General features: G+C 35.6%; 1 protein-coding gene across 1 annotated transcript in view; it reads left to right on the top strand.

The window, feature by feature from the left end:
• LOC133664724 (TSC22 domain family protein 2-like) overlaps nucleotides 1-6,285 on the top strand; it is a 99,336-nt gene extending 93,051 nt beyond the window's left edge. Inside the window, exon 3 of the mRNA XM_062069576.1 lies at nucleotides 2,990-6,285. Coding sequence (XP_061925560.1) covers nucleotides 2,990-3,349 — 360 coding nt within the window. The 3' untranslated portion in view covers nucleotides 3,350-6,285. The remainder of the gene's footprint in view (nucleotides 1-2,989) is intronic.
• The last annotated feature ends 5,507 nt before the right edge of the window (nucleotides 6,286-11,792 follow it).

Here is an 11,792-nt window from a genome sequence, read left to right on the forward strand (position 1 = left end):
ATACACACTTAAATAAATTGCCAGAAATAGCCAATTTGCTCAATTTACCTTTAACTCTATGTTATTATTAATATTTAATGATATTCACACTTAATTGACCGGTTTAAAAGAGGAGAAAACACGAAAAAAAATGACAATTAAATTTTGAAACATAGTTTATCTTCAATTTCGATTCTTTAACATTCAAAAGTCAACCGAAAAAAAGAAGAGAAAAACTAGCTAATTCGAATCTTTTTGAAAAAATTAAAAAAAGAATTTATGGAACATCATTAGTAATTTTTCCTGATGAAGATTAATTTTAGAATTTTGATTACATATTTTAAATAGGTTAAAATCCAATCTGCACTTTGTTGGAATATATAACAAATTGGACCAAGCTATATTTCTAACAAAGACAAATCATTATTTCTTCTAGATTTTCCAGAACAAAATTTTTAAAAGAAATTCAAAAGACTTTGAAATAAGATTCAAATTTGATTCTACAGATTTTGTAGATTTGCCAGAATAATTTTTTAGAATTTTAATCATAATAAGTTTGAAGAAATATTTCACAAATATTCTTTGTCGAAAAAACAGAAGCTAAAATGAAGAATTAAATTAAAATGTATTTATTATTCTTTACAATAAAAAAAAATGTTTACTTGAACATTGATTTAAATTGTCAGGAAAGAAGAGGAAGGAATTTAAAAAGTAAAAAGGTATATGTGTTTAAAAATCCTAAAATCATTTTTAAGGTTGTATTTTTTCTCTAAAATTGTCTTTCTGAAAGTTATAAGAAGCAAAGTAAAACAAATAATGAATTTATTTAAACAAGTGAAGACCAAGTCTTTAAAATATTTTCTTGGATTTTCAAATTCTATTTGAGTTTTGTCTCTCTTAGAATTAAAAATGTCGGGCAAAGCGAGGTAAATGGTAAATAAATACAATTCAAAAAATAGAGGCAGCTCACTGGTAAGTGCTGCTATTTAAGCTATTTTTAGAACAGGCCAGCGAGCTACTCATCTGGTCCTTACGGGCGACCTGGTGCCCGCGGGCACCGCGTTGGTTACCCCTGTTGTAGAGTGTTCTGGGCTTCAGACATGATTTTATTTCAGAATTCCTTGAGAGAAAAAACGCCTGGTTAGGCTTTGGTATGTAAAAATAAAGTTAAAGTACGTATTTGGTTTACAGCTATGTTGTTATTATGCTGTTTGTTACTTATGTATGTTATGTTGCAGCTATTTAAAATTGTCAATTTGTCCTGGCCTGAAATAAGTTGGCCCTTTGAAACATATCTTTGTCTTTGTGTGTTGTATGTAGAGCACATTGCTTAGCAGAGTTCAGTGATGCAAATGCATGTCAAGTTGATCAACACATTGTATTATTCTAAAGTGCAATAACAGTACTGACATGAAGGCTAAAAGGGCATTAATGGGAGCTTTAAAAAAAGAAGTAACTAAATACGGTAGTTACTTTTCACAGTAATGCCATACTTGCCAACCCTCCCGTTTTTAGCGGGAGAATCCCGTTATTCAGCGCCTCTCCCGACAACCTCCCGGCAGAGATTTTCTCCCGACAAACTCCCGGTATTCAGCCGGAGCTGGAGGCCACGCCCCCTCCAGCTCAATGCGGACCTGAGTGGGGACAGCCGTTCTCACGTCCGCTTTCCCAGCAGCTTGCCTGGCCAATGATGTCATAACATCTACGGCTTTTAGAGAGTAGAGTGCACAACAAGAAGAGAGAGTTCTTGGTTTCTTATGTGGGTTTATTGTTAGGCAGTTTCATTAACGTCCTCCCAGCGCGGTAACAACACACAACACACAACAACAGCAGTCACGTTTAGTCTACCGTAAAGCAGTTCGTCTGCCGTAAACAGCAATGTTGTGACACTCTTAAACAGGACAATACTGCCACCTACTGGATAGCCTGCAGAACACTGAAATTCAAGTATGTCTTTTATTTATATGTATAATAAAATTTTTTTAAAAAATTAAATAAATAAAATATATATATATATATATATATATATATATATATATATATATATATATATATATATATATATATATATATATATATAGCTAGAATTCACTGAAAGTCAAGTATTTCATACATGTATATATGTATATATATATATATATATATATATATATATATATATATATATATATATATATATATATATACATATACATATATACATATATGAAATACTTGATTTGATGAATTCTAGCTGTAAATATACTCTCCTCTTAACCCCCCCCCCCCCGATATTGGAGGTCTCAAGGTTGGCAAGTATGGTAATGCATTACTTTTTGGTGTAAGTAACTGAGTTAGTAACTGAGTTACTTTTGAAATAAAGTAACTAGTAACTGTAACTAGTTACTGGTTTTCAGTAACTAACCCAACACTGGTAACAACAGTCAATATTTATTTATTTAATTTAATTTTGTAGGGGGGGGGAACAGTCAATATTTATTTAATTATTAGATTTTATTTTTTTCTTATATAATAAAAGTGAGCTTTTGTTAAACCAAATATTGTGTGTTTTTTTTTTTCCATATACAACAACCTATCTGGACTCGATAAGGAATCGTTTCGATAATAGGCTCGAACTCGATAATTTCTTATCAAACATCATCCCCAGTTATTTATGCCTCATATAACGTACACTTATTCAGCCTGTTGTTCACTATTCTTTATTTATTTTAAATTGCCTTTCAAATGTCTATTCTTGGTGTTGGCTTTTATCAAATACATTTCCCCCCAAAAATGCGACTTATACTCCAGTGCGACTTATATATGTTTTTTTCCTTCTTTATTGTGCATTTACGGCCGATGCGACCTATACTCCGAAAAATACGGTATATGCTTTGCCTGAGAAACTGGACAGGACAAAAAAACAAAGTGTAGAAAAAAAAGTAGCGGTTTATGGTCCTGGAATTTTCAGTAGATTTGGAATATGCTTCCAGAAGTGTGTTTGTAATCTATGTCTTCCGTTTGCCGCCAGGACCTGGTGAAAAGCCATCTGATGTACGCCGTGCGAGAGGAGGTGGAGGTCTTAAAGGAGCAGATCAAGGAGCTCTACGAGAAGAACTCTGTGCTCGAGCGAGAGAACGCCGTCTTGAAATCCCTGGCCAACAGCGAGCAGCTCTCGCAGCTTCCCGCCCAGCCGGCGGGCGGCTCGGGCGGCCCGCCGCCGCTGCCGCCGCCACCTCAACCGCAGCAGCAAGGACTCAGCCAGCCTACGCCGCCACTGGCCGGGCCCCCGCCTCAAGCGCAGCCTCAGCAGCACCCGAAGCCCCCGCAGCTGCAGACTCACCCTCAGCTGGACCCGAGCCAGCAGCAACCCAACGTCACCTCAGCTTGAAACCTCTCACAGCAGCTTACAGTTAGTGGATGTGAAACTTACAGAAAAACAACAACAACAAAAAGTTTAACTCTTGTTCTCTTAGCCACCAGCTTGACCACAAAGTGCAGTGCTTGTATGTGCACGTGTGTGTGTGTGTGTGTGAGTGTGTGTGTGTGTGTGTGTGTGTGTGTGTGTGAGTGTGTGTGTGTGTTCTGGCAATGCTTACTTAATGGGGACATCGCTCTGTTTACACAGTCAGCTTTAGGGGACCTCTTAATGGGGACAAAAAAAACAGGTCCCCTAAAGGGAAACCTTTTTAAATGATAGTCAGATCCATTCTGAAGATGCCTCAGTGATTTTTTTAAGCTTTGGCCCATAAAACATGTTTACTGAAAAGTAGGGATGATGTTTGATAAGAAATTATCGAGTTCGAGCCCATTATCGAATCCTCTTATCGGACCGATTCCTTATCGATTCTCTTATCGAGTCCAGATAGGTTGTTGTATATGGAAAAAAAACACAATATTTGGTTTAACAAAAGCTCACTTTTATTTTATAAGAAAAAAATAAAATGAAATAAATTAATAAATATTGACTGTCACCCCCCTAAAAAAATAAAATAAATAAATATTGACTGTTGTTACCCAAAGTATATTAAGTGGGATTTTTCAGGAAAACAAATATATACAGTAACACAAAAACAACCTGTCTCTGCGATCACTATAGGTCAGGGGTGTCCAAAGTGCGGCCCCGGGGGCCATTTGTGGCCCGCAGGTCATTTTTTAACGGCCCCACGGCACATTTTAAAAATACGAATGAAAAAAATAAAAAACATGATAAGTGGTATAAAAGAGCAAACAGGTGAAATGTAACAAGAAAATGTCGCAATGTTTACTCTTAATAACACAAAGCTGCCATGCAGGCTGTTTCTTTCTTTAAAAAATAATAATGAATCAAAATCAATGTCATTATGAATTATTGACCTATTCAAGGCTCCAATTACGTCACATCTGAGATATTTTTGGGGAAAATGTTGCATATTTTGTGTTTGCCATATACGTAAAAAACTGAGCTGTTTTTTATAACGAAGGGCCTAAAACGAACAAACGAAAAACATAAACAACGTCATTTCCTGTGATGTCCCACAGGGCATTTCTTGTGGGACGGGATTCGTTCCCAAGGATTCAAATAAAGAACCAACTCTTTTTCTTTACTATAGTGGCCTTGATAACGGGAACCGGTTCTCAAAAAGGGATTTGAGTCCAATGAAATTGGTTATTTTCTTATCGAACGGTTCTTTTCTTATCGAACAACCGGGAGAACCGGTTTCGAACATCATCCCTACTGAAAAGTAAACATGTTTAACATCTAATTTGAACTTTTTTTTTTAAATGGTCCTCAGTACTCACGTACAAATTTGTGAGAATTATGCAAAATTATTTAAATTTGGTCCCCATGATCCATATTAACTCTTTTTTTCCCCAGGGCCCCCAGTGAGAATGATCAGCACATTACTTCATCAATCCAGAGATTTAAAGACGTGTATGAGCTAGGGCTGCAACAACTAATCGATTAAAATCGATTATAAAAATAATTGCCGATTAATTTAGTCATCGATTCGTTGGATCTATGCTATGCACATGTGCAGAGGCTACTTTTTTAGGGACCGAGTCCCTTTGGGACAGAGGACCCTATTGAATTTCTAGCGTTTTAATATTATACCGCAGCCTCTTTGAGCTGTAATTTGACCCCCTTAACATGCTTCAAAACTCACCAAATTGGACACACACACCAGGACTAGCGAAAATTGCGATCTAATCAACAAAACCAAACCCCAAAACTCAAAATTGCGCTCTAGCGCCCCCCAGGAAGAAAACACAGACAAAACTGCCTCTAACTCCCAGTAGGAATGTCGTAGAGACATGAAACAAAAACCTCTATGTAGGTCTCACTTAGACCTAGATTTCATACACTGACAACCCCCAGCACAAATCAACAGGAAGTTTGCAATTCCCCCTTCAAAACAAAAGTTGAGTAAAAACAGCCGCCTCTTTGAGCTGTAATTTGACCCCCTTAACATGCTTCAAAACTCACCAAATTGGACACACACATCAGGACTAGCAAAAATTGCGATCTAATCAAAAAAAACAAACCCCAAAACTCTAAATTGCGCTCTAGCGCCCCCTTGGAAAAAAACACAGACAAAACTGCCTCTAACTCCCAGTAGGAATGTCGTAGAGACATGAAACAAAAACCTCTATGTAGGTCTCACTTAGACCTAGATTTCATACACTGACAACCCCCAGCACAAATCAACAGGAAGTTTGCAATTCCCCCTTCAAAACAAATGTCACCTTTTTTCAAACATTATCTCCTCTGAGCGCGTTTGTCGTGTCGGCTTCAAACTAGCACAGGAGAGAGATTGAACCCTTCTGATTAAAAGTTGATGAAAGAGTTTTAATTACTGCTCCGGTTTGGATTTTATGAGCCCTCAAAGTCGGTCCCGTCCATCGCTTTAATTTTTTTTATTTTTTTTAATAAACCTTTATTTATAAACTGCAACATCTACAAACAGCTGAGAAACAATAATCAAAATAAGTATGGTGCCAGTATGCTGTTTTTTTTCCGATAAAATACTGGAAAGGATAGAAATGTAGTTTTGTCTCTTTTGTCCGATTATTAATCGATGAATCGAAGTAATAATCGACAGATTAATCGATGATCAAATTAGTTGTTAGTTGCAGCCCTAGTATGAGCTAACTGGGCAGTGGCCATTTTACCCAATTTTTTTAATGCCTCCACAACCTGTAGAAAGGGTGGTCCCCACAAGTGATGATCAAAAACTTGGTCCCCATTCCAACTGATAACTTGTGTGTGTGTGTGTGTGTGTGTGTGTGTGTGTGTGTGTGTGTGTGTGTGTGTGTGTGTGTGTGTGTGTGTGTGTGTGTGTGTGTGTGTGTGTGTGTGTGTGTCATCATAATCGGCGGTCACTCAAAGCGAGTATGACGATCCTCCTGGTAGGGGGGGTATCCCTTTATGGAGGATGCCTGTGTGTGTGCATGCATCTGTACTGTGGGCCTTTCCAGTGTTAATGCAATCATCAGGAGAGCGACGTATCAGGGAAGTTGGGCGGCGGTTTCTTTTTTTTTCTTTTTTTTTTTTTTAATGAAACCTGGCTTGTTGCCCCTCGTGTAGACGAGCGCCGGGGGTCCGAGCTCGGGCCAGACTGATCCGAGACCTGCTCAGTCTGTCGAGGGAGGATAAAGGGAGTGGGGTCCACCTCACATTAAGGGACGAACGGGAAGACGATTGTCACAAACTATTTTTTTTTTTTAAAGAGATCATAAGTGGGTAAAAAGGAGGCATCATGGTAAAGAAAGACCCCTGTCGTTACATGTACGTCACCCCTCGCATCAATCTTCTGGGTTCTGCTGTCAAGTGTTTTTATTTATTACAGGGCTGCTATATTCATAAATTAGGTGAAAACCCTTGTTAACAGTAGCCTTTTTTGTTTTTACAGTGTTTGAAATACCCTATTTTCCGGATTATAAAGCACACTCAATTTTCCATAAATACCGAATTTTTCGGAGTATAAGTCGCTCCGGAGTATAAGTCGCACCGGCCGAAAATGCATAACAAAGAAGGAAAAAAACATATAAGTCGCATTTTTTGGGGGAAATGTATTTGATAAAAGCCAACACCAAGAATAGACATTTGAAAGGCAATTTAAAATAAATAAAGAATAGTGAACAACAGGCTGAATAAGTGTACGTTATATGAGGCATAAATAACCAACTGAGAACGTGCCTGGTATGTTAACGTAACATATTATGGTAAGAGTCATTCAAATAACTATAACATATAGAACATGCTATACGTTTACCAAACAATCTGTCACTCCTAATTGCTAAATCCCATGAAATCTTATACGTCTAGTCTCTTACGTGAATGAGATAAATAATATTATTTGATATTTTATGCTAATAATTTCACACATAAGTCGCTCCTGAGTATAAATCGCACCCCCCGGCCAAACTATGGAAAAAACTGCGATTTATAGTCCGAAAAATACGGTATATAAATCGCGATCAAAAGTGTACATACACTTGTAAAGAACATAATGTCATGGCTGTCTTGAGTTTCCAATAATTTCTACAACTCTTATTTTTTTGTGATAGAGTGATTGGAGCACATATAAGAGTTGTAGAAATGATTGGAAACTCAAGACAGCCATGACATGATGTTCTTTACAAGTGTATGTACACTTTTGACCACGACTGTACGTAGTGGAACGCGTGTAATTGTTTGTTTACATTGTTCCCAAACAGCCGATCAAACAAAACACGTCATCGTCACGGACACACCAGCTCTCCAATCAGCAAAACCGACTCAATAAATCCACGGGGACACATTGAATTTACAAATCCGAAACAATACAGAAATAATGCTGTTGTAAGTGAATACTAACACAGACATATTGGCTAATGTTTACATTACAATAGCACACATTTGCACGAAAACACTCCTGTTGACGTCACACGTGGGACGGTTTTAGTAAGTGTAAAGTTGTAGTTGTATTGTAAAACTCACACACGTCGCTCGCGGTGATTAATGAAGAATCCATACGAGTAGAATGCGAGGCTAGAAGACGGGACGGCATTTCTACTTCCGGTTGAAAGCTCAGTCAAAACCAGGGGTGTTAAACTTGTCATTAAGGGCCACACAGCAGTCATGGCTGCTTAACAGTAAATTATGAATTTGCCTATGAATTTAAATATTTAAAACATTTTTTACGTATAGAGTAAAAAAAAAAAAGGATTTTACTGTAAAATATATGGTGGTTTTTTTAAATTATTTTTACAACATACATAAATAAATATATATATACTGTAAATAGAAATACAGTATCACTGTTTAATTTTATTTTGGCAACTCCACTGCCAGTTGTTTAACATAATAAAATGTGTTGGCATAAAATAATCAACCGTGAATTTTACAGTAAAAAAAAAATATCACAGCTCAGTCGACAGAATTTTACTGTAAAAAAAACACATTGGTCTTTTTTTTTCAACTTACAGTAATATGCTGTGAACAGAACAACTCCTTAAATTTTACAGTAAAATCCATCGGTCATTTTTATAGTGTACAATTTGATGGATAACTTGCTTCGAAATCACAAGTAAAGCAGATATTTAAGTATTTATTTAGATTTTGACCAAAAAAGTTAAATAATATATTTGTTGCAATATTGGACACAATTTTTTCCCCCTTGTCAAACTAGAAAAAAAAAACCTTATACCTTTAGTAAGAAGGTATTAGGTGCCAGTTTTTTACCATAATAAAATGTGGCACCATAAAATCATCAATTGTGGATTTTACAGTAAAAAAAACAACCCCAAAAAAATCAGAATTTTACTATAAAAAAAACAAAAAAACATGGGTGGTTTTTTTTCTCTTCAATTTACAGTAATATGCTGTAAAATAAATTCCCAAAATTTTACAGTAAAATCCATTGGTCATTTTTATAGTGTACAATTTGATGGATAACTTGCTTTGAAATCATAAGTTTAGCAAATATTTAACTATTTATTTGGATTTTGACCAAAAAAGTTAGTGTCCAATATTGCAACAAATATATTCTCTAACTTTTTTGGTCAAAATCCAAATTAATACTTAAATATCTGCTTAACTTATGATTTCGGGCCATATAAAATGACACGGAGGGCCAGATCTGAGTTTGACACCCCTGGATTAGATGGAAGGACACTGCAGCCCCTGCAGTGAGCGAACCCGTCCACAAGATGGCGCCATAGCAAAACAATACCACGCCTATTCAGTGTTTAAAAAAAAAAATTGTTATAAACTATTTGCATTACGGCCGTCAGCGCAGAAAAATCCACAATTTAGCCGCAGCGTTGTATAAAGCGCAGTAAAAAAGTAGCGGTTTATAGTCCGGAATATACGGTAATAGGCCAAAGTTCCCCAGGGGCAGTGCTTTACGTGTAGATTACAAACATAGAATTTTGAGGAAATTGCCAAGACTCAGTATGAATGTATTCAATCTTAATTAAAAAAAAGCCTTGATAGGTGATTCCTTCACCTGCTGATATCAAATCTGAACTCTGATGGCTAAAAGTGAATCAACGCGGGAAAGCTGTGAAGTCAATCATACATTGGAACCAAAGACGTGTGAATTGATGACTTTTAAATGTGTGTTTTTATCCCCCCCACTTCTTCACATTTTGTGTTGCCATTCAGCATGTTCTGTAACCACTTCCTTACCTCATTTTTATTCAACACTCTTATTGTAAGACCGTCTGTGAACAGCGTAAGCAGGAAAGGGTTGGGGGGGAAAAAAAGAAAAGAAAAAAAAAAAAAAGTTGGCACCAGCGGTGAGAAACTAGCCTTGTGTTAGCAGCACCAGGCACAGAAAATGAAGTGAGCCATGTTTTGTTCGTTGAAATGGTGTTTGAATTTCATATGCCGATAGTTTTGTTACATTGCAAATTTTATGGTATTTAAATAAAAGCAATATTCAAATTCCAAAATGTGCTTGTGTTTATTTTGATAGTGGCCACATTTTCTCTTTGAGAACGTTTGACGGCTGAACTATTGATGCCATCCGAATTGCAGCTAAAATGACATTTCTGGAAGAGGAAAATATACCAAAAAAAAAAAAGGTAGTTATTTACATGACAGCAGCTGTAAGAGTCCAGATAGTGTCAACATACTGTGCACGGTATCAGAATAGACCAGGGGTGTCCAAACTTTGACTTGGGCTACAAAGTATTTTGGCCAGTGGTGAAAGCTGAATGCATGTTGTTTGTGCATATATATATATATATAAATTATAAATAGCCCTGTGATGAGGTGGCGACTTTTTCAGGGTGTACCCCGCCTTCCGCCCAAATGCAGCTGAGATAGGCTCCAGCGACCCCGAAAGGGACAAGCGGTAAAAATTGGTTGGATGGATATATATATAAAATACATGTGTACATATTTACATGTATTAATGTCACACACATACATAGCCAATACATGTGTACATATATAGATACACACACACACATTTATATATATAAATATATACATATATATGTATGTGTATACATATGTATATATATATATGTATGTGTATATATGTATATGTATGTGTATATATGTAGTATATATATATATATATATATACATACATATATATATACAAATACATATATACACATATATATGTGTATATATATACATATATACACACATATATGTGTGTATATGTGTATGTATATATATATATATACACATTTATATATATATATACATTCATATATGTATATACATATATACACATACATATATATACATATGTATATACGTATATATATACATTCATATATGTATATACATATATACACATACATATATATACATATGTATATACGTATATATATATATACATATAAATACATATATGTATAAATACATACATATATACACACGTATATATATATATACGTATATATATATACACATTTATATATATATATACATTCATATATGTATATACATATACATATATACACATACATATATATACATATGTATATACGTATATATATACATTCATATATGTATATACATATATACACATACATATATATACATATGTATATACGTATATATATATATACATATAAATACATATACGTATAAATACATACATATATACACACGTATATATATATATATATATACGTATATATATATACACATGTATATATATATATATACACACATATATACATACATATATATATACACACGTATATATATACGTATATATACACGTGTATATATATATATATATATACACACGTGTATGTATATATATATATATATACACACGTGTATGTATATATATATATACACACATATATACACATAAACATAAATTATAAATGGGTTATACTTGTATAGCGCTTTTGTACCTTCAAGGTACTCAAAGTGCTTTGACAGTATTTCCACATTCACCCATTCACACACACATTCACACACTGATGGCGGGAGCTGCCATGCAAGGCGCTAACCAGCAGCCATCAGGAGCAAGGGTGAAGTGTCTTGCCCAAGGACACAACGGACGTGACTAGGATGGTAGAAGGTGGGGATTGAACCCCAGTAACCAGCAACCCTCCGATTGCTGGCACGGCCACTCTACCAACTTCGCCACGCCGCCCCTAAACATAAACATAAACATGGAAAGAGAGCTAGAGAAGACACTCCAAACTCTGCCTCTGCTCATCATTCATCACTGAAGGTACACACTCTGTCAATTCTCTTTCATTCTAGACTTCTAGAGTGTTTTTACAATGGAGATGTTGGAACTCTGCAGGAATGGTTACTTGGTGAACATGTGACCAGAGACCGAACTGAAGACGCCGAACGGGCCACACTGAAGATTGGACACCCC

This window comes from Entelurus aequoreus, linkage group LG14 (assembly GCF_033978785.1).
Source record: "Entelurus aequoreus isolate RoL-2023_Sb linkage group LG14, RoL_Eaeq_v1.1, whole genome shotgun sequence".
In the NCBI taxonomy this organism is placed as follows: domain Eukaryota; kingdom Metazoa; phylum Chordata; class Actinopteri; order Syngnathiformes; family Syngnathidae; genus Entelurus; species Entelurus aequoreus.